This window comes from Anopheles cruzii, chromosome X, assembly GCF_943734635.1.
Source record: "Anopheles cruzii chromosome X, idAnoCruzAS_RS32_06, whole genome shotgun sequence".
Taxonomy (NCBI): domain Eukaryota; kingdom Metazoa; phylum Arthropoda; class Insecta; order Diptera; family Culicidae; genus Anopheles; species Anopheles cruzii.
In genome coordinates this window covers 10,408,121-10,430,916 of record NC_069143.1, presented here as the reverse complement: position 1 = coordinate 10,430,916, position 22,796 = coordinate 10,408,121, and the positions used below count along the sequence as shown (strand labels likewise).

Here is a 22,796-nt window from a genome sequence, read left to right as displayed (position 1 = left end):
TATTAATTTCCGACCTCGCGAAACCTGCTGTCTGCAATTATTCAACACCTTGTCAACATAGTATTCGTTATGCTCCATTCCCATATTATAAAACTGTCGTATGGGCGTGGAGTAGAATGTGTGGGGCGACTGAAACACGAACAATTGCACAGTCTTCCGGTCCAACTGCTCTGCGTTCGGCTGCAAGGAGTTCAGCAGTAATTCATTTATTTCGTCCATGAAATTGATCTTCTGGTAGCGCATATAGTCTCTTCCGAACGTGTTTTTCATGAATTCGACGAGTTTCTCAAACTGATCCGGCGGCAGTTCCTGAACCCGCTGCAGGATAAGCTCCCGAAGCTTAACACGTCCATCCGATAACACGTCCTCTCCGTGTAGCTGCTCGTTGACAACGGTTTCGCTCGTGTCGTATTCGATCATCATACGGACATGTGTTTCATTCAGCAGGGACAAATGCTGCTCTACAAATGCCAAGTGCTCTACGTTCTCAAACACTAGCCCTGCGCGTTCCATGAATGAAATGAAGTAACAGCTCCGTTCATACTGAATAGCAGTACGATCAATCTTCAACATTAACAGCTTGAGATCCATTGCATTTGCCTTTCGCAGCAATGGAGAAAACGACACGTGCGTCACAGTAAAGTCGTCCAGGTCGTGTATAAGTTTATGGTCATTGTATTCTCGCATTGACATCAGCTGGCAACGGAGCCTAAAGTTCAATTCGGCGATTACATGGAACCGGCTGACTATCGCACCGAAAAACTCGCTAAACACATTGTTGTTGAACCAGTAACTACGGTGTTCGCTAGAAATCTTCGGGACGAAGGTTTCCAGCGTTGTCAATGCAAAGTTCTGAATCACCATCATCCCCTTCCGAGTGGCTGCTGTTAATTCGAGGCCGGTTAACCAAACTGTTACCGAGTTTTCGTTTACGTTTTCCTCAAACAGATCGTACATTTCCAGCATTTCACTATCTGGAAGTTCGTCTGGTGGCTCACCAGTAAACGTCTTCAGACATACGGTATTCATGCTCACGAGGTACTTCATTACGCGGTAAAAATAAAGATGCTTTCTCTCTGCCGACCATCTCTGCAACTTCGATGCGTTTGGTTTTCTAACAAACATTAACATATCCGTCGTGATATCGATGCAACGCTCAACTAGTTGTGCATGGTCCGGTTCGCCCCGATAACTTCTGTTGCCACTGTTGCCTCTGTTCTGATCGGTACGATAGATTGCCAGATGGATCGATCGTACTAGCGCCTCAATCCGCTCGATCTGCTCGTACGGATTTGCGTAGTTAAGACTGACCACGGTCTGGTGGAGAAACTGAATCGAGAAACAGAGTGGCGAGTAAGATACCATTTCGTATAGGAAACGATCGAGGTTAAGGCGCCAGATGCAGTTAAGTAGTAGCCACTTGCTGAGCTGTACATTCGGACGGAACACCCAAGCAACACGAATTTCTTGTCGCAAACCGTTCAGATACAAATCGTCCGTGCTCAAAAACAGATACATTACAATCTTCCGGAGCTGCGCCTCATGTTGACGAATGATTTCACTGTCCGCGTCAAGGTAATTTTTCTGACGCAAGTACCGCAACAACCGGGCAGCAATCTCAGTAATGTACTGATCGTTTCCTGCGTAGAAAAAATAATACATTAGCAAAGTGGGGAATTGAAATGAGTACCTTTGTTATACCACTATCACAGACGATCTGGTTGAATGAACAGACAGACTCGTTGGCGTCGCACAAAATGGATAGTATTTGCCTCAAATCTTCACAAAACTCCATGTTGGTAGCGTTGTTGTTCATATTATTAAGATTCCGAGATTCCAAAACGTTCTTCCCTTTTACTTTTGTTTTTTTCCTTCTTTCCGGCCTGCTAGGATTTGGTTCCACCCGGCGGAATGCACAAAGGGGTAGGACAAAAATTTGCTTAAAATTTGCTAAACGAGCAACCACATCACAGAGGCTTCGATTATCCTTCAGCTACTACAAATGGCACAACCGATATCACTACGTAAGAAGGAACAACAAAAGATATCACTACGCAACAAGGAACGCAACAGCAGAGTAGTTTTCGCTAAGGGGTAAAGATGATTATTCTGGAATTTCGTTTTCTCAACTGACTTTGGATTTTATGATTCTCGAAAAAGGAGAAAAAAAACTATAACTCAGCACAACAATAGCGTGTTCGAAAACCCCAGCGCCTGCGGCAGAGTCCAGAACTATAGCAGGAATGTGATATAGCAACCAATCAGGGAGCAGCGTTTTAAACAACTGTTGAGGATTATTTTGTTTCATATTTGAAATTTACTTGGACTTATTTTTTTACGGTTGTTTCGATTTCTTTCGGTCAACATGAACTTTTGTGGCCCTACCGTAAATTTTCCGTCTGCGCTGCACCAATAATCGGTTTCTATGCAAAAGACGTCAGTTTGAACCCTGACAATGCATCAATTTGAGTGCAAACATTTTAGTTTGTGCTCAATATGCTCTGTCCGTTCAAATGATAACATGAACTTATTGTTTTCCAGTTTTTACGCCGACTCTGGTTATGTCAAATTATTTGAAGCGATTTATTATAATTTAATAAACGTTATAGAAAAGAACTGAGTCTTCTTATTCGGTAACAATCGCTGAACGGAGCTTATCCTGCACCGGAGATAATGTTAATCTCCGTTGCTCTCTGTAACGGTTCGTTTTTATGGGCGGGATTGTTGGCCCCACGCCAACCCCCCTCTGTAACGCCGGTATCAGGAATCGCAACCATGGCCGGCTGCATGACCACCGGTCCCGGGATTCAAACTCAGGCCAGCTGCGTGCCAGTGACGAGCGTAATCGAGCGGTGGTTGAAAAGAACTTAACACAATACTAAATACACAAGTTGTAAGTTTGTATAAGGCAATTCGTTTGAAGGTTTTAGCTAAGCACACTTTATGTAATCCAACTGTTCTCTTCGCCGTAGGTCGCTTCGCCGATTGCCTGCTGCTGCAACGTGACCGTTTCTCTACTTGTTAAAAAATACGCCATGCGAGAGCCATGTTGAAGAGATGTTTCAGCCCGTGTCCGAAGTAAGGCCGGCCACGTATCTTCGAGTGGATGAGAAGTAAACTAACTGTTCCTATCGACCTAAAGATAATACGTTCAATGCAATATAATCTTCAGTTCTTTCTCGTGAATATATCGAAACAAAGAGTAATAGGAGTTACAACACTGCATTTGAAAAATTTATTCATCGAACTTCAAATTTCCATGAAGATTTCTGTTCTTTTTTTCCTTTCAAATTTTGGTAAGATAAAGAAAAATAAACAAACATAAGAAAATCCAAAGTGTGCATTACTGTGCGAAGTTATGTTGAAAAAAATAATCAAAGAGAAGAAGAAAAGACACTGCTAGTCAGCATTTGTCTGTAAATTATCCGTATGCTGATTAAAGTAACTTTGCAACAAGTCGAGGTCAACATCGTTGTCGTTGTTGTGTATCAATCGATACGAGGCCTGCAGCTGATGGACAAACGTTTCATCCTGCCACAGTTCCTTAGGCAGACGCTGTAACAGATTACGCAAAGTTTGCACCCAGGCGTTGCGCTCCTCACTGGTTTTGGCGGAAGGCAGCAAAATCTGCGCCAAGCCTTGTATATGTTTTGCTAGACGGCATCCCAAACTGTTGTAGCGATTGGTCTGTTTTTCCACCAACGTAGCGAGGGCATCGAAAAGATGCGCTTTAAGCATGTCGTCACGCGCCAAACCTAGTGCCTCCGTCAGGGTGCATTGTGGAAGCACCTGCCAAAAGAAACAAGCAAACAACAAAAAAGTGAAAGGAGGATAAGTTGGTGAACGTTGTAGACATATTTTAAATCTGCACTTGATGTTGTCTTACCTGCACTAGGAATGTTGTGATGCGTTCGTCATCCACCGGAGGCCGCAGTTCATGCTGGTACAAAAAGGCAGCAAACGAGAGGGAGGGTGCAACCGTCGTCTCGTTCCCATCGCATTCGATGGCCTTGGGTTGCGGCCGAAGATGTTTATGAAAGTAATACTGGGTAGACAACGGTTCCACTGTCATCTTTTCTAGTATCTCTTGCATGTCTGATAATATTAAAAGAAAAAAAAAACACATACAAGAAGCTTTAGCGAAAAACAAATCACAATGAAAAATGGTGAGAATGTGTAAGGGTAGAATTTACCTTCGTCAGAGCAAATCTTTTGAAGGCGCTCGAGCGTCGGCTCGAGTAACTCGATAATCATCGTAACAAGATCAATTGGATCCACCTGTTTGCTTTCCTGCTTCTCGTGTTGCCCCATATCATTACGCAGACCACCGATCTGTTCAGCTAAGCCAATTGCGACAGCCAAGCCAACTCGACGAACCATATTTTGTTTTGTCGCACAGTACACGGTCAGCAGGGGCGGCCATAGTTGCTCGAACAGTGTCAACAGTTTATGAACTGCGTCGAGTTCGCGCTTTTTGTACGCATCTTTCACGCCACGCAATAGAAAATATTCGATGAAGGATCCCTGATCAACAAACTCAAGTTCGTAGATACGACGTGTCATATAACAAAGCGCAGCATTCAGTCTCAAGTCAAAATCCTCCCACAAGAGTGCCTCAATGTATTCGCGAATGTAGTACGTCGCGATCTCTCTATGTCGGTCCATAACTTCGAGGGTCATGTCGACATAATATTCGCTGTGCTCCCTTCCCATATCATACAATGTTCGTATGAGCTTGAAGTAAAACGTGTGGGGCGATTGAAACATGAGCAACTGCACCGTCTTGCGGGTTAACTTCTCTGCGTTCGGCTGCAATGAATTTATCAGGCCGATCATCTCGACGCTGAAATTCGCCTGCTGATAGCGCACATAGTTTCGCCCGAATGTCTCTATCATGAATTTGACGAGTTGGTGAAACTGCGTCAGCGGCAGTTCCTGAACCCGCAGCAGGATGAGCTCACGAAGCTTAACACGTTCTTCCGGCACCTCATCTTCTCTATACTGCAGCCCTTCCCCAACGGGTTCGCTCGTGTCGTATTCGATCATCATACGGACATGTTTTTCATTCAGCAGGGACAAATGCTGCTCTACAAATGCTAAACACTCTGCGTTACCAAACACCAGCTCTGCGCGTTCCATGAATGAAGTGAGGTAAATCAGCCTCTCGCTTTCAGCAGTGGCGCTATCGATCTTTAACATTAGCAGCCCTAGGTTCATTGCATCTGCCTTCTCAGCCATCGACTTTGGTCGCACAACAAAGTGGGCCAGGCGGCAAATAACTTTATGGCAACGGTGCTGTTGCACTGACTTGAGCTGCTTCGTGAGATGGTAGGCCGACTCGCCGATTACTTGCTGCAGCGTGACCGTCTCATCACCCTCGCTAAACAGATCGATTTCGGACCAGTAAAGAAAGCGATCAATGCTGACGTCTGAGATGCAGGTTTCCAGCGTGTTCAATGCTATGTTGTGAATCGCCAGCATCCTCTTCCGAGTGGCTGATGTTAATTCTGGGGCGGTTGACCGAGCTGTTGCCAATTTTTTGCTTTCCTCAAACAGATCGTACATCGCCAGTGTTTCACTGTCTGGAAGTTCCACTGGTGGCTCACCGGTAAACGTATTCAGGCACGCGATAATCATGCTGAAGAGGTGCTTTAGCACATAGCCGAAGTAACGATGTTTGCGCAGTTTCGACCATCCCTCGAACTTTGACGCGTCTGGTGTATTCACGTAGTACAGCAGGGCGGCAACATGCTCGGTCATTCGGTCAAGCGTACGCACATGCTCGACGTATCGGTTCCGATCGATTTTGCGCCAGTCCCGATCGTTGCGGTATATTGCCAGATGGATCGATCGTACTAGTGCCTCAATCCGCTCGAGCAGCTCGTACGGTTTTGCGTACTTAAGACTGGTCACGGTCTGGTGGAGAAACTGCATGGAGAACCAGAGCGGCGAGTATGATACCATTTCGTATAGGAAACGATCAAGATCAAGGCCCCAGATGCAGTTCAGTAGCAAACACTTGCTGAGCTGAGGAGCCGTGCCGAGCAGCTGCCCAACACGCCCATCTTGCGTCAAATCATACAGGAACGAAGTGTCCGTGTTCAAAAACAGGTACATTGTGATCTTGCGGAGCTGCGTCTCATGGTGACCAATTACCTTATTATTCGCATCAAGATAATTCTGCTTACGCAAGTACCGCAACAACCGGGCAACAATCTCAATAATGTACGGTTCGTTTCCTGCGTAGAAAAAAAACAACACATTAATCAAGTATTGGATGAAAAGTTGAGTTCCTTTGTTATACCGCTATCGAAGACGATTTTATCGAATGACCGGACAAACTGGTTGGTGTTGTTCAAGATGAGCTGTAGTTTATTAAAATCTTCACAAAACTCCATATTGCTGGCGGTGTTGTCAATATCATTAAGAACCCGGTAGAGCTCTTTCATTCCTTCTGCTGGCCTAATGTTTCCGAGCCGCGCAGAGTATAACGACAATGCCTATTCGTTCGATCCTATTGCATTTATTTTTCTGTTAAACTGCCTCACGCCGCTGAACGTTCTTCCCCTTTACCTGCTGACGTTTGCTTTGGGGCTTTTCGTCCAATATTTATCGTCCACCATGCGGAATGCACACAGGCGGCACAGGACCAAATTTGCTTCAAACTAAACGAGGAACCACATCAAAAAGCTTCGATTATCTTTCATAAACTCGGTTGATACCGCATCATTGCTAGAAGAAGTCAGGACAATAGGGGCACTACTGGGCAAGCCAATTCATTCAGGATTGTCATAAATGCGTCGCTATCACCAACACCGACACGATGGCCGTCGCTGACAGCTTTCGGCATCGCACCAACTCAAGGAAGAGCTAAAGCTATAAAACTATAAACTATAATCTATTAAACTATACACAACATTAAAGCTGCCTCAAAATGGCAGCGCGTGTGCGACACACCATGCAGTTATATTGATCTCTTGATATTCCTAAACGAAATAGACAACCGGATCGCTATTGCCTAAACTTTGTCTAGCCAAAAGTGCAATACAACCGACTTTAATCTTAATCTTTAAGCTACAGATGGCAAAACCGAGATCACTACAAGAAGGAAAACAAAGGCAGAGTGGCGTGTATTTATTACAATGCGCAAAGTGAGGTCTTTCGTAGAATGGCGTTTTTCGAACTGGTCTTCTAGTAGCATTCTTCTTGGACTAAGGCTTATTGGGCTCGCGATATTCGCGATGTTGGCGTTATGGCATTTTCGAAAATCCTCGACCACACTGGCCAAAGCATACAGAAGTAAACTGCCGACAGTAAAGGTCGGATATAAGAATATCTAGAACCATCGACAACGTACAATCAAGCACAATCTTAGAATATTTAAAATCGCTGTATTGAAAAAACAACTATTCGTGTAACGTGTAAAAAATAAAAAAAAACAGTAAAAAATTCAAAATAAATCCGTCTTCACGCATCGTCCGATGGTTCGTTTATTAACATTTCCGGCTTTTAGTGATTGGAGTCCATCAACGAAACGAACGAATCAAAAACGGATCAAACGAATCGAAGTTGCTTTTGAGGTGAATTCGACTGTTTTATGCGAAGCATGCGTTGGCCACAGAAGTTGCTATAATTATATTGCCACAGTTGATACCGCATCGTCACCATAGACCAAACGGAATTAATTCTATCATGTTGGTACACTGCTATCGGACAGGGAACGGCGCCACAGTAGCCGTCTCACTTACCGAGCATGGCCAGCTGGCCAGCCACGAGCGAGAGAACTGTATCGACGGCATGGCACCCGTTCTGAGCAGTGAAGCAAGGCACCGACAGCACTGAAGCTACCAACATTTCTCGTCAGTGTGGTATGTAGTTAGACCGAGAATAGTGTATTGCGGCGATATTTCGTGAAAGTGACTTAACAGAAAGTTAAATAAGCATCGAAGGCGATTTATCACACCGAAGAGCACTCGTGAAAATCATCGTTTATTCTCTTGATTGCCCGATCAAATTAAAGTAGTGCGATCGTTACCACTTGGCACCCGGTTAGTGAGCGGCCCTAGCACATGCGGTTTACCGCTTTCTCTTCGCCAAATTTTCTTACGCTCTCCTGAAAAGTCATCTTGACCGCCATTCGTCATCGCCATTGCTGCTTGCTTGACATTGCAACGAGCGCACCTCGTTTCGGAAGAATCGAGTGGCAAACGACGAACCAGTAGGCGAAACAGAGAGTGAAAGGAGCAGAGTGTGCCAGAACGAGAAATCCACCTCCCGAACGTCCGGATCGAATAGTCGGACGCCATCACTCGACCATTTTGAAGAATTCATGGTGTTCCTATTCCATGTTTTGCGTGACTTTTCTATTCCTCTGACCATTTGGTGGAGTATTTTCGAAACTCTATTTAGCTCTAAACGGCCGTACATATTTGAAAGGGTTGAACTAAGAAGAGTTGAATTTATTCATTCGGATATTTAGTCTCCCTTTTGCACTTTGCTATCGGGTGGAATATTGCTTTCTCGCTCTCGCTCTTGCTATTCCTCGCTTGCTGCTGGATGCTCGATGGCTAAAGACGCGTTGGTTTATGATAAGTCGATTTCCGGAACCTCCTCTACGTACATTTTCTAGTTATCCATCTTTAGCCATTCCTTGTCTATACTTTCCCTGCAACACAGTGCAACCTAATTTGAAACCGTTCTCCTTTTTGCCGGGCCTTATTGCAGTCCCATCAGCAGCAGCGGTTCTTGGAGTAAAAATGGTTGCTAGCGAACAGGAGGAAGACATCGCCCCGAAAAGGGAAACAACTGCGGCACCGACACCAGCGGCTGCGGCAGGTAAGATCATAGGGGCGGTTACGGTGACCCAAATTACCTATTCCACGGGAGCAGAATACACCGTCCATCAGAGAAAGTTAACTCTTTGGTTTTTCTTGTGTGTGTTTTTTTTTTTAATTTCTTGTTAGCCTTACTACACAAAATCCTTCTTTTACTCCGCCCCTCACCTCCTTGCGTTTTCTTACATTTCACCAACACGCACTTGCGCATGCTATCAAAAGCGGCATCGGTTCGGCTATTTGGGTTACTAGCTGCCGCGATGCCGCGTGAAATCATTCTTATTTTCGGTTTTTAATCTCTCCGAATCTCCATTTTCAACCAGGATAGCAAGCATCCGCGCTTGCGTATTATGTTTTCTTTCGTATTTGTTCTTCAACACGCGGCTTCAACTGGTGGTACAAGATCGAACGTTTGTAAATGTTGCAAGAAAAGAAAAACAGTTCACTATACGCTGGGGGCGAATGGTAAACTGCGTGTTTGCGATCCTGCATCGCTGCCTCTCAGTGGGCATCGATGCACGATCTAGATATATGCGGCGCTTCTAGGCGTTTAATATAAACTATTGTGCTGTCGTTTTGTTTTGACTTGTTGCGACATCGGATATCCGTACACCGGTTGTCATTTTTAGATATCTTTCTTGCTGTCGTGGATATCGCGTTTCATTCAAACACTGGATGATGATTTACTTTACCCAACAAAACAATCCAACCTAAGGACGCAGCTGGAGTTGGCAATTGACAAACCAGTAAAAGATTGAAGCAAAAACGTGCAGATTTTGGATCTACAGCCTCCAAATCAGGTGAAAACAAAATGACTAACAAGAGGGAGTTTCCCGACTAAGGTCGGGACAGGAGCGCCACCGCAAATGTTAAGCCAAGCAAACGCGCGAGAGCATGCGTGAACCGCTTGACACAGTTGTGTGTTTCGTCATCGCCTAACTATTCACGCTCACACCTACTATAGCAAATCCTTTCATTACTGGGCAACGGTGTCCGCCGTTTTTCTATCTCCTCATTTATCCGGTGCTTGATATTTCACGTTCACGTCGCAAATCTTTGTGTGCATCGATTCCCGCTGCAACATGTTGAAAACAAATTATGCGGCAAAAATAAGAAAATAGGGCATGTCAGTAAAGCCGCACATCGGCCCATCCGGTGACGATTGAAATAGATACAGTTTTTAGCCCCATGGAGTGTGGGTCACAACAGACCGTGCTGTGGAAATACATAAAGTAGGGGTGTGATGAGATCATGTCAAAAATTCAAATCTAATTCGTGTACCTACGACTAAACGTTGTAGGTCATCAGTGTTAAAGGGCGCGTCGTAGCGTACCTTAGTGCGTTTATTTCTTTTTGACAACAGAGCAGCCTGAGAATGCATTAATTAGGAGAGATTATGTAGTTGCAGAGATTATGTAGTCTTCTGTGTGTGACGATCTTTGATTATTTCCAAATACTCACAAATTTTTTAACGGATTAATGGACTCTATTTGTACGCATTATATTGTTACTACTTATACCGTGTTTGTACCGTTCGAGACATCAATCAACAGACAATGGATGTCGCTGGCACAATCAACATCCGTCAATATCACCGCCATCAAATCAACCATTCAAGTGTGATGTTTATTCTGTGTGTAAAAATAATGAGTTAATTAATGTTAAATGTATGCATGCTGCATGCTTCTCGAATATTTCTTTTCATCATATATGTGGAAAGTAAGTTATGCTACAGACAGTGCGTCTATACACTAAATTATACGTCGTTCCTCGCACAATAAACTACTGTTTGGGAAGTGTCATCCTTACCTTACATTCCGATGGACGATGAAAAACAATCTAATACTAGCATAATGTGCTCTTCGACAGCAGCAACAGTTAACATTGTGACTACTTTTTCCCTTTTTTCAGACAATGTTAACGAGTCGGAAATCAGCAAACGTACTTTTCGTTTAGAAGTATGGTCGAAGATGCGTTCTGAAAAACGTTCGCAGGTTGCTGGCCCCAGCAACAACTCTACGCGAAAAATACCCTTTTTTCCGGAGGCGGAACAGGCGGCCGAGCGTCTTGCTGAAACTGATGAGTTTAAACAAGCCAGTAAGTCGTAGCATACATTGCTTCGCATACGTTAAGGTGTTGGGTGTATACTCGTTTCTCTTATTATAGGCAAAATTAAGGTCAATATTGATCTTGTACAAGAGTCAGTCAAGCTGCAAGTGCTGAAAGCGCACAAAACGCTTTTCGTTGCACCATCGCAAAAGTCTGAGTTTTTGTATGCTAAGATCAAATCCTGCAACGTAAACGAGGTACCACTAACAATACAGAAACGCATAGTTAAAATGCTCGGCCCGGAAGACACATATGAGGAGCTCGGTACGTATTTTAGAGTAACATTGAGAACATTGCCGATTGGCAGTACGAGCCAGCAAAGCACCATTATCATCACACCATGTGCCACGCGATTCGATCGCAGAATAAACTTGCATAACACAGAAACTAAAGAAAAAAGAAACCCAATTGAGCTATCAAGATACACGAAACCTGCAACTTGCTTCGTCTTTCAAAACAGATAGAGCGAAGTGCTGCTGAATTGATAACGCACGTTGCGCGTCAATCAATGAAACACTGTATGCAAAATAAATGATTTTATTTAACATTACCGTTGAAGCTAGTCGTTGTATTCCGTATGACTGTCGGAATGACAGTCATAGACATTCAACATTTGAGTCACTGTCATTAGAACTGCTGGATCTCATACTAAAATTCAGAGCACGTCAGGTTGCAATCACTTTCGGTAGTGTGATGCAAACAAACAGTACACTTACTACTTGTAGGCAAACATAGCATAGAAAAGGATCGAGATGAATGTTTATATCATTTAAAAAAAACCTTCATCTCGATGCTCTGTGTTTGCTAACAGGTACAAAGTTTACAGTTTGTTTTGCTTTGACACAGTAGCCCTATTTTTTGTTTTGTGTTGACGGTATGGCAATGGTACAAAGAAATTATATTTTTTACGTTAAAGAAAAACGGCATTACTTTTCATTCGTCGTCATCTCGTCAACATCTAGTACACCATCCTATTATATTGAATATTTTTTCACTTATATCATCATATTAATTGTTTTTGAACTATTTCTTCAGGTATTGATCAAGCCGAACCCGTTGATATGGTTGTTGTGGGGTGCGTGGCAGTAAGCGAGCAAGGGCAGCGCATTGGTAAGGGTAACGGCTACGTGGATTTGGAAATTGCGTTACTCGCTGAACAAGGCGTGATTACACCGAAGACTGTAATCGCCACAACTGTGGCGGATGCTCAGGTGTATGAAACTTTGCCGGAAGATTTGTTCCAACCGTACGATTTCACCATTGATCTGATTGTAACGCCGACACGTGTGATTCGCGTCGCAAATCGGCCAACACCGCGGGTTATTGGCATCCAATGGGGCCTACTATCAGCTCGTCGCCTGGAGGTTGTGCGCGTGCTGAAAAAGTTGAAAGAGGAACTCGAAGCTCAGGGCAAGGTAATCGCTCTCAAGGACGAAGACACAGATGTCGAAAGCTTCCGCAAACCACGCAATCAACGAAGCGGGGGTGGTAGTGGCCAACGCCGCCAGCAAACCCGTCGCCGTCGCTCAGTGCGTAATCAACAGAATGGTGCGGCAGATACCGGTGCTGGTACCGCCGTTGGCAGTCACGATGAGGGTGGAAAGGAAGGTGCCGAAAAGCGAACAGGCGAAGAAGGAGGTGGTGGTGGCCGTCGGGCTCGCCGAAAACCACGCTACGGTCGTAAAGTACGGAATTATTCTTCCGATTCTTCTCAGGGTCGTGACGGTGGTGTAGGTGGCAAATCTGAATCGGCTTCCGGCGGTGGTGGCGGTGGTGGACGTGGCAAACGGCATCGCGGCATTTCAGGACGTAGTGGTGGAGGCCAGTTGGAGGAAAATGAACAGTTTGCCAACGGTGCCGGCGGAAAAAGCGGAAGAAATCGCAGCGGCAAGGCAGGAGGTGGTACCAGTACCGGCAGACCCAGAGGCCGAGTGTTGCAGCATCAAGATAGCGTGAGGATCCGCGTTTCGAATATGTTCGCGGTTCGCTTCAAGGATTTCAAAGAAGAGCTGCGCTTCCGTGACTGCTACCCTTCGAAAATTAGTAAGGGTCGCTACGGTAAGTGTATGCTGATCTTCCCGAAGCGCGACAATACTGACGAGCAGAGTCAGGCAGAAGAGTTACTCAGTAAGCTGTCGGACATGCGCATAACAGTACAACAAAAAGACGGCGAGGCGAAACAAGTTGAGCTAAAATGCGAGTTGCACCAGAGGCGCCGTGATGGATCGACCAGCGACCATGATGCGGAGAACCACGAATCGCAACAGGAGCAACAGGGTCAGCAAGATCAATACGCGCCACACGGCCAGCAACGAGAGCCAGCCCAACAGCCGTCGCCACACAGTGAAGGTGGTCAAAAAGTATCCTAATAGATTAAATAGGCGACACAAAATACGTTTCTGTCCTATTTCCAATCCATTTTATTTCTGCTTCACATACCTTTTTTGCTATTAACAGTAAATTCCCTGCTTACATCCCCCGTCTCTTCAAAATACTGCTAAGTACGAGGGATGAAAAATTATGAGTCTTTGTGACACTCCAATTCTATCTCCGACAGCTCACCTATTTAAACTAAAGGCAGCTGCTTACTAAGACCGCGCCGCAGCTTGCGTACACAAAATTTGATCAATAGATCAATTTGATCGTTTACAAAATTGCTTTGGCGGTCAATAACTGCATGGGTACCATCTATTGCTTAGACTATATGTACGTAAGGTGTGGCGGTGCTAGTAACCAGCTGACTTGTAATAAAGCTACGCTAACCATCATGCAGAAGAGTGAAACAGAGGCGTTGAGAGAAGTCAATATTTCATTTCGTTCGTTAGTTTTTGGTTGTCGTTATTGTTTCCACATAAGGCAAAGGAAAACCATTAAGGAAAGGCAGTCCTCGTCCTCTTTGGTCGGTCTCAATCAGTTAAATGGGTAATAAGTTTCTGGATTGCTTGATGTTGATAATCAGTTTATCCTGCCCTCCACCGCATCGTTCCCAGTGACATATACTAACCGGTTGAAGTGTGCATGAAACAAAAACCAGTTGTTCCATCCAACATCATACTTCAAAATAGAAAAAGAAAAAGGAAGAAAAAGTGAGAGAGAGAGAGAGAGAGAGCTGGGCTAGAGTGTGCAGTTGATGCGCAATTCTCGCGAAACAGAAAAGGTTAATGGTAGGGGAAAAATGAAAAAGGAAGCGGTGGACGGGCTGGAAATGAAGAGAACACATGAAAAATGGGATTTAAAACATTTATAAACGCGTTCATCAGATTCACAGACATTTGAATTCGGGAAAAAAATAAATTTGACCGTTGCAGTCTACAGTATACCGAATAGAGGGATGATACGGAGAAAATCAAGATTCGAAAGCAAGAAAATAGTGTATAGCCCTTTAATAAATAATGAAATGAACATGATGAAATCCTCCCACTCTTAGTTAGGCGCGTCGTATGAAGAGTAACAATGTGGGAAGGCTCACATAACATTCTCTATAGAACATTACTCTAAAAGGTTCAGCGGCACGTGCGAGCAAATAAATATGAAATCTACCTTTTTTTTCTTAAGTTGGACTGCTGTTTGGCATATGCTTTATTCGTTATGGTTTATAGTAGTGTAAAATTAAACAAGCGATTGTTGGAGGTACTGGCCACTCACAGGCCGGTTGTTACATCCGAGCAGCGAAGCTTCCGGCTGATTGGTTTGTCTCGAGAGATGTTTTAATCCATTCGATTGGCAAAACGCTTACCGGTGGGCGGTTGTCCTCGCCTGCGCCCAGCCACTGAGGAATAGTGCCTGTTGTAGGGAGAGGATTGGAGTCCCCTGCCACGAACGTATGTGAAACTGAACCGGTGTTTGCATCCCGTATCCAGCGTCCACCGTGTCGGACGTAGCGCAACATTTCCCGTTCCGCTCTGTAACGGCTCAGCGCAGCGATGTTTTGATCCTCTTGTTCGTGGACTTCGGACGGCGGAGAACAAAACCGTGCGGAGTAACCTCGGAAAGGTCGCCTTGAGCTGAATCTGGTCCCCATCAGGGAGCGTTCAGCACGTGCTAGTTCACGTTCGGTTAGTACCGGCACAGGGTTCGAACCGAGCTGTTTCAGGAAACGCTTAAAGTGTGTTGGTGTTACGGGACGGGTGTAAGAATCTCCGTAGCGATCGTACAAGAGTGCCAGCTGAAGACGGGTCTTCTCGGTGGTCGCCAACATATCGGCAGGTTGAAATGGTTCCAGCGGCCCGTGCTTTGCTGCTTCATCGCCGATCGCACGCAGCAACCACTCCACACTTACTACATCCCACCGCGCTGCCTGGATGTACAGTCGTACTTTGAACGTGCGGTCACCGGCAATGATGGCGCAGGTTTTAGTGCCGGGATTAGCTACAGCCCTGCCCCCGTGTTGTTGGATCATCCGCTCTAGCTCTGCGACCACGGGTAGCCCAGCAGTTGTGCTCATGACACAAAATTCCCTTCCTTCGCACACCATATCGAGGAGAGTTTTCGGTGGTGACATAGGAGGCCTCTGAGCGCCGGCACCAAGCGGTCTCTTGCGACGTTTACCGGCTTGCGCTGTCTGCTGCTGAGCACCGCAAAGATCCGCTACGGTCACGTGGCGCTTGGCGAGTTTCGTAGCCTGTCGTGCAGGATCAAGGAGGCCGGTTGGTCGACTGGTCGACTGCCCGGAGACGGTACCGCCGTCGCGGGCCAAAGCTTCCACCTCGGTGATTGTGCACACATCGTCGTATCGTCGATCGGTACGAATAGCGACGATCCGCGGAAATCGCAGTGTGTAGCCAGCCGCGTATGACCCACTACGAACCAGCTCGGAACCACGTAGTTGCAGCACGACGGAGACGTTTGGATCGATCCAAACGTCCGGAACCGTTTGCCCGAATCGCACACTGTCGCTCGCTTCGTTTTGCTCGTTTGCATTGCCTCCCTTCATTTTCCGCCAGTGTGGAGACAGTGTGCGATTCAGCTCATTCCATTGTGTTACCGCGAGACCCGTCGATACTTTGGCGACCGAAAGAAAACGGCAACCGGGCCCTCCGATGACCCCCCGTTCTAGCGATCGGCGATCGTCTAGCACGCCTACGAGGAAAGAGTTTACATGTGTCTGGCACTGCCCGTAGTACCCGCCGACAATCAGTAGATCGAAGTCCATCACCAGCCCATCGACGTAGTCCGGTTTCAGCTTGAACCAACCACTCATGTTCCGGCGGTTCGGCTGATACGGCGCGTCTTCCCGCTTCAACACGATACCCTCGTGTGACGCATCAATTGCAGTGTTCAGTAACTCAACCAGGTGCGCAGCGTCTCGGACCCGCTCACGCTGGCAACGCACCAGAAACCCAGCCTGTTCGCGGACAATCAGCGCACCCAGCAGACGGGCCCGTTCCGCGTATGGCAGATCAGCAACGTTGCGCCCATTGTGGTGCAGTACGTCGTACACGCAGAAACAAGGCCGAAAATTGATTGACCCGGAACGCAACGATTTGACATCCGTATTTTCGCACTTGTCTCGGTACCGCAGTTCGAGCCGGTCGTACACCATCATCTCCCCGTCCAAAATCACACTGTCGACGGTGGGTGCGAGCAGTTGTGCGATCATCGGCGTGAGAGTGCCATCGAGCTGCTCCGCTGAAGCGCCGAATCGGTCCGAATAGTCGATGCCATTGCGCGACAGGTAGCGGAAGCTGGGACCAATCTTGTGCAGCTGAAACCGCTCACCGTCCATCTTTGTTTCGGCCCAGTACGTGGCACGCTGCAGTAGACCGCCAACGAGCCGTAGATCGATCCGCTGGCAGAGCATCGGGCGCACGTGATGCATCGGCTGAACATAGCTTGTGATGGTCTCGGTCGCCAACGCGTTCGACTCAACTATCTGAACCAACTGCTCCAGATCGCTGAGCGCATCGTAAAGCTGCGGAGCTTGCTGGTGGTAGAGCTGTAGGATGCGTCGATTACTGACCCCGAGACGCAGATCCTTGAGGAGAATGCGCACGAGCCAACAGTGGTCTGCCGGCGATCCACGCTTCAGCAGTTCGGCCAGCACCTGCTCGATCCGCGTCTGCCGATTTACGTCCGGTGACGTCCGTTCATCGTTGTTGAGAGTATCCAGATAATTGTTCACATCGCTTACGGTTAGAGACCCTTGGGCGGGGCATCGTCCACGTACCAGTTGCGCGATTCGATCGGCTAGGTCGCCGGCCGTTTTGTTGGACAAGAGTTGGCGCGCCTCGTCACTTTGGCGGCTCAATCCGAGTGCCCGAATGTATCCTTGGGCCAGCAGCGTGTGCCGAAAGCCGTACGCTTTTCGTTTACGATCGCATCCAGGAACTAGCAACCTCAACACGGGATAGACGCTGCGTGCAGCGGGGACGTCTGACGTATTCGGACGCGGCGTTTGCTCGAACGAAGCGAAAAATCGACGGAACACGTCCGGTTTATTTTTTGTTGCTCTCACCCGGTCCAGCAATGCCGTTAGCTCGCTGAACTTGGTGCCAACGTCTTCGTTGGGCATCTCGGTTGGTGAAACGACAGCGGTCGTGTGCTTCACCTTGTTCTGTGGCCTGTTGGTTAGAAAAGCGGATGTGAATTAACCTCAGCATGTTACGCACGATTTGGTGTGTTTCAGTTACCAAGCTTTCCCGAGCAACTTTTCAAGATATCGGTTTTCAACACGTAGTTCGTTCGTTTAACACCGTTCACAACATCGCAATGGCATTAGTTCGTATCGTTGAAAAATAGTGCGATACGAATCAACTGTTGCGTTGTGTGGCTTTTTGGTTGAACAATATCGCACCGTTTTCGGTTTTTTGTGTAGCCTCACAATTTTGATATTGACTCGTAGGCGATGTTTACAGTGAATCACGGGGTTTGCCAATCCAATATTGCTTTTACTTTCAAAATGGGAGAAAAAGAACCTGTTAGTAAGGCGTACTTTTACGCTGAAAACTGGCAAACAGTTTGATCAAAAACAACAAATTTTAAAACTGTAAATTACACAGACGATAAAAAAACACCAACAGTAAACATATTTTCCTTTGTTTTCTCCCAAAATCCATTTCATTCTGCTTTTAAGCATACTTGTTTGCAGGCTACAACGTTTGCTTTGTTGTGCCATTTTTCAACACAACTGTCAAATTGTAGACGATTCCTGAATCTTCTAGCAGTTCGTAGCTCAGATCGTCTCAACATTTTGACAACCTTTTTAAATGTCAAATGAATCTTTGCATCATATTTTATCAGTAGAAACAGTTCGGACAGCATCCAGGGAAGTGCCGGTAAGCAAAATATTCTAAAGTTAGGGCTATCAAGGCGTCTGATTCGCGGGCGGGGTGTAATATTAAGATAATATAAAGTATAAATAGTAGTGGCATTGCCGGAGATGCAGAAAGAGGCGTCAGCTTGAGTGCTTGGCGCAATCGGACGACCCAGCCCGGTCCAGTGTGCCGTACCGGGTTGCTTCCGGTAGCCGCTGCTCAGCAGCAAGCAGCCCCAACACTGAGCCATGTTTCTTTGTATCGCGTTCCTCTGAGTTGTCTGGAACGTTCCTCGCATTCCTCTGCAAAGCTGCAGCCGTCCGCCACGGCTCGCCGCTGTTTCTCTCGCTGCGCCTGTCACGGCTGCAGCGGCACGGCCAGACATCTTCAGGCTCAGCAGCAATTCGTTCGTCTGGATACTAGAGGTCATCGTACGATCATCGATCATATTTACGATGCATCAAATTTGGAGCGGAATAATACCAAAAATGTTCCCGCTGGAGGTTGGTTACATTGTCTACATTAACACAAAGGGAGTTATCGAGAAGCGGTTGGCGGTTACCGGAAAGAGAAGATACACGATAAACAAAATTTAACACGCTTTAAAAGGTTTTCATCAAGTTCATAGAAACTGTGTCCAGTAAGCTGATTGGATAGCAACATGCAGACAAGAAGCTCTATAGAAGATCAGGTTTAAAGGTTCAGGGTCACGCTTACTTTCGATTGTCCTAAAATCCTTTTCATTTTCCTCTTGCGCATACCTGTTTACACGCTTCAACTTTGTTGTGGAATATTCCAGCAGCATTCCAGCGGGTAGCCCAATTTCATCCGATGTTTTATGGGAGCACTCGACACCCCGTTGTGGGTAGCTCAGTTCTGCTCCATATGTTATTATGCACAGCTGTGATATTGTTTTAAATGTCAAATGATTTGTAACGTATTTTGTAATCGTACGATCGTTTTAATAACTGATGCCTAGGTTTGAGAAGGACGGATTTATCTATAGATAACAGCAACAATAATAACAAAATCAGTGAGAGGGGGCATCGGAGCAAACTCTCCAGAAGCATGGCATCTAGCTTTGCTCCTTTCTACGTTCCTGGTTGATGACAATAGACAGCCGAACAAAGAACTAAGCGAAGAGAGATTGGCCATATTTTGTATGGAACCTAAAAGTGCAAGAGAGTCATATTTGGTATGAAATCCCTATTGGCCGGAGTCGTTTGGGGGTGGCGCCTAGTTGGGGACTGTAGGGGACGAAACTCGTCCCCATTAGTAGTACCTGTCGCTTTGGGAATAGGGATAACTATCGACTCCTTCCATGAGGCCGGGAAAATACCATTTTTCAGAGATTGATTAACCACCCAAAGAAGCATCCGTCCAACCACACATAAACTGTTCTGCAGTACTTGAGCGTTTACTCTTCCTATTTTGGGCTTGTTATTCAAATTGAAGCAAATCTGTCGGAGTTAAGAAATTCGTTCATACTTGAACCTTTGACTTGTGGTAATGCTATTCCTCAGCTCTATGTCCGCAATCCGCAACTACCCTACAAAGGGATTCTTTGGAGTAGCTGGATGGTGGCTTCGTCTAGAGCTGGACCCAAGTAACCTTTCGGTTGACCACATACTTATCTTTGTAGAGAGTTTGACGGCATGATCGGGGGTGGGGGTGAATCATTTTTAAAACACTCACGTTTCACATTTTTACATTATCTATTATTGTGCTTATGTTATTTGTTATTTTTCTTTTCAGCGTTTTGTTCTTGAAATGGAATCGAATGTTCAACCAGACAAAGTTCCGGGGTTGCTGTTCCTACCTCCGTCCACTGCAATGCACAGTCGCCCATCAACGGGGCCTACGCATACAACTGATGGACAAGAGATTGAACCGGATCCGAACTCTGAGCCGTGCACCAGCACACAGAGAACATTGTATGATCCGCGAAACCCAACCCGCCCGATCATCATAGAGCAGCCGCAGGTTCGTCCGGAATGCGGCGCGCTCGTTGCGGGTGGTGCAAAGCGTACCAATGATGAATCGCACAGTGTTCTTAATCCGTGCTCGTCTTTGAAACCAGACCAATTAAAATGGTTGAAAGACCCAAAGTTGGCGCCAACGGTAGTATCATGTTTGGTCAACATGCGAGCACTGTTGGAGAACGGGGTCTTTGTTGGGATGTGGACCCAATTCGAGGAGGTGCGTGCCCAAGTGTTCCAACTGTTAGAGAAACTTTTGATAGAGGAGATTTGGTTCGCCCACAAAGTCGATATCGTAAATCGTTGTTGGAATTTCGTTTGCCATGATCGAATCGTAGAATTACGCGCACGGATGGCATCCGGTGATAACAATGAAGATGACAAAAGTAAGCTTCATGAGAGAACGCAAAGTCTTATCAAAATTGGCATGAAAGAGTTCAAGAGACTTGTTAGAAAAATTGAGAAGCGCTATGCTTTACGGTTTGACGATGGCGACGTCGCGGACTTAGATCGTAGAAAGTATTGGCCGAGCATGGAAGAAGCTTACAAATTGTGTGTGTTTGTCGGTGATCTAGCACGCTATAAGAGTGAGTTTACCAACAGTACAAATTTCGATGAAGCACAGCGATGGTACAAGGTGGCTCAGCGAATCTCCCCAAACAAAGGAAGGGCATTCAACCAATTGGCAATAATCGCTATGCGTCGGGTAAATGCCGTCTCGGTTGTTTCGTTGCGATTCTATCTATTGGTGATCTATATGTTTCTGCTGCTTTTTTTTTTCAGAAACACACATTGGATGTCATTTATTTCAATATGCGCAATTTGATGTCCTCCACCCCATACGACGCAACCATGAAAACTCTCATGCACATTTTTGACGTATCGAAGAACAAGGTGAGCATTTCGCACAGCCCTTCGTAATGCTTTCGTACGTTTCCAAACCATGTTGGAACCGTTTTTTTTTTCGTTAATATTTCCCACTCCTATCTCACGCCTTTCCCACATTCTCACTCACTTCCACAAACGCTAACTTAATAAATCTCGGACTGTTCAATAGCATAAGCTATTGTTGAGTATGGCTGTGAGTATGTGATATTTAGTGGCAACGGTGTCACAGACTATTCGTATCGCAGTGATCAGTTTTATGTTTTGTTTATATTTCCAACTGGGAAAACGATAATAATGCTGCTCTGTTTGGCTCTGTCCAGCTAGCAATAAACAATATGAACGTAATCTGCGCAATCTACAGGTAGAACTGCGGCAGGCCAGACTGCTGAAAGCTGGACGCTATATCGCTGGGGTTTCCCGGCGTGAAATATGGATTCCCCCAGACAGCAAAAAACCCTTGCTCCGCCCCTCTCTGCGGCAACCTAACGCAGAGGGTCACGCAAATGAGGAGCAGGAGCTGCGCAGTAAGGATTCTAATGTGTACGATGATTTGGTCCTATCCTTTATACACACGCTCGGCAAGCTGGTTAATAGAAAGGGGTAAGTTGCCACACGAATACGTGATGGGCTCCGTATTCTCACGGACACTAGCTTCGTTTCTATGATTTGATTTTTCCTCTTTGTAGTATGGATTCCTTCCACCAGTGTGTATCTGGGATGCTGTGCGAGTTACGGGTTCTGGTGCAGTGCTCACCGAGCTCCATCTACAGTCGTCATTACGTGCAGCTGGTATCAATGTTCGTGTTCGCCACCGAGCTGCTGCAGGTGAAAGGTAGGAGAATCCCCTTTATAGTAGTTACAAATATCAGGCTCAAGATTTTCAGCTCATTTGTATTTGGCCATGGCGGTTCAGGTACACAACGCCATATCATATGTGCAGAGACTCTTCTTCTGTCGGCCTTCTTTTGGATTGTTTAGTTTGTGATTGACCCGGAGTTTAGGTTTTCAACGTTCGCCCCTTTATATCGCCTTATATAATCATCAATGTCCAAGCAATCCGGTTGCATATTAGTCATAGGCTCTCGGCCTGCTCACTATTGGATGGTGCCGTATCCGTATCTCGCGGCGTACGTCAAGGCTGTGCATGAAAAGGGAAACGGAAACTGATTCGAACTAACGAGACGAGAGTGTTCCGATCTTCCGATCCGTTGTGATGTATTCATAGAAGGGGAAAGTTACTGTCGCGAATGATTTGTTTTTGATCCTTCGATCTGATCCATCTAGGTGGAGATCCTTTGATCCATCTAGGTGGAGAGTCTTGAACTTCGGACTTAACCGTAAGTGGAGCTGGTGAATGTGGCTTATGGGTAGTAGCTCGTGAAATAGCGCCGAAGAATTCGATTCAAATTACTCATATCATATTTGTCTCTCTCTTAAACTTCTATTAAGATGATGATGATGAATATGAGGATGTATGTACATGCTTTGTGGCAAACGGGCCACAAGATCTACCAAACACGATTTAATTTAAAACTGTTTCGTGCCCAAACAGCACATTTTCATCTCAAACAGCATTCAGTATCTTCTGTCAGTCTTGCTGCTGGACGTTGTGGTAGGCAGCTAGCCGATGCTCGTGGTGGTTGTGGTCTAATTTTAAGGCGGAATAACAATTTCTTAATATGCACATACAGTGTGCAATTGACGTACGATACTGATTGACATTCGCACATTGA

At 45.9% G+C, this 22,796-nt stretch overlaps 4 protein-coding genes across 4 annotated transcripts in view; 2 read left to right on the top strand and 2 right to left on the bottom strand.

Moving 5' to 3' along the window:
• Positions 1 to 3,217: 3,217 nt before the first annotated feature.
• On the bottom strand, positions 3,218 to 6,652 carry LOC128268366 (uncharacterized). Its single transcript, XM_053005433.1, has 4 exons — positions 6,305 to 6,652; positions 4,194 to 6,239; positions 3,887 to 4,095; positions 3,218 to 3,789 (listed from the first exon to the last, which is right to left on the bottom strand). The coding sequence occupies exons 1-4, from the start codon at positions 6,447 to 6,449 to the stop codon at positions 3,400 to 3,402; spliced, it is 2,790 nt and encodes a 929-aa protein (XP_052861393.1). The 5' UTR covers positions 6,450 to 6,652; the 3' UTR covers positions 3,218 to 3,399.
• Positions 6,653 to 7,887: 1,235 nt separating this feature from the next.
• On the top strand, positions 7,888 to 13,464 carry LOC128266847 (uncharacterized). Its single transcript, XM_053007456.1, has 5 exons — positions 7,888 to 8,048; positions 8,725 to 8,835; positions 10,746 to 10,931; positions 11,001 to 11,207; positions 11,979 to 13,464. The coding sequence occupies exons 2-5, from the start codon at positions 8,757 to 8,759 to the stop codon at positions 13,310 to 13,312; spliced, it is 1,806 nt and encodes a 601-aa protein (XP_052863416.1). The 5' UTR covers positions 7,888 to 8,048; positions 8,725 to 8,756; the 3' UTR covers positions 13,313 to 13,464.
• Positions 13,465 to 14,583: 1,119 nt separating this feature from the next.
• On the bottom strand, positions 14,584 to 17,868 carry LOC128268443 (DNA ligase 4-like). Its single transcript, XM_053005540.1, has 2 exons — positions 17,573 to 17,868; positions 14,584 to 17,503 (listed from the first exon to the last, which is right to left on the bottom strand). The coding sequence occupies exon 2, from the start codon at positions 17,452 to 17,454 to the stop codon at positions 14,599 to 14,601; it is 2,856 nt and encodes a 951-aa protein (XP_052861500.1). The 5' UTR covers positions 17,455 to 17,503; positions 17,573 to 17,868; the 3' UTR covers positions 14,584 to 14,598.
• Positions 17,869 to 20,707: 2,839 nt separating this feature from the next.
• Positions 20,708 to 22,796, top strand: part of LOC128269627 (telomerase-binding protein EST1A) — a 33,678-nt gene continuing 31,589 nt past the window's right edge. The window contains exons 1-4 of the mRNA XM_053007017.1: positions 20,708 to 20,881; positions 20,959 to 21,069; positions 21,425 to 21,663; positions 21,750 to 21,895. Of these exons, the coding sequence (XP_052862977.1) occupies positions 20,708 to 20,881; positions 20,959 to 21,069; positions 21,425 to 21,663; positions 21,750 to 21,895 (670 nt within the window). The remainder of the gene's footprint in view (positions 20,882 to 20,958; positions 21,070 to 21,424; positions 21,664 to 21,749; positions 21,896 to 22,796) is intronic.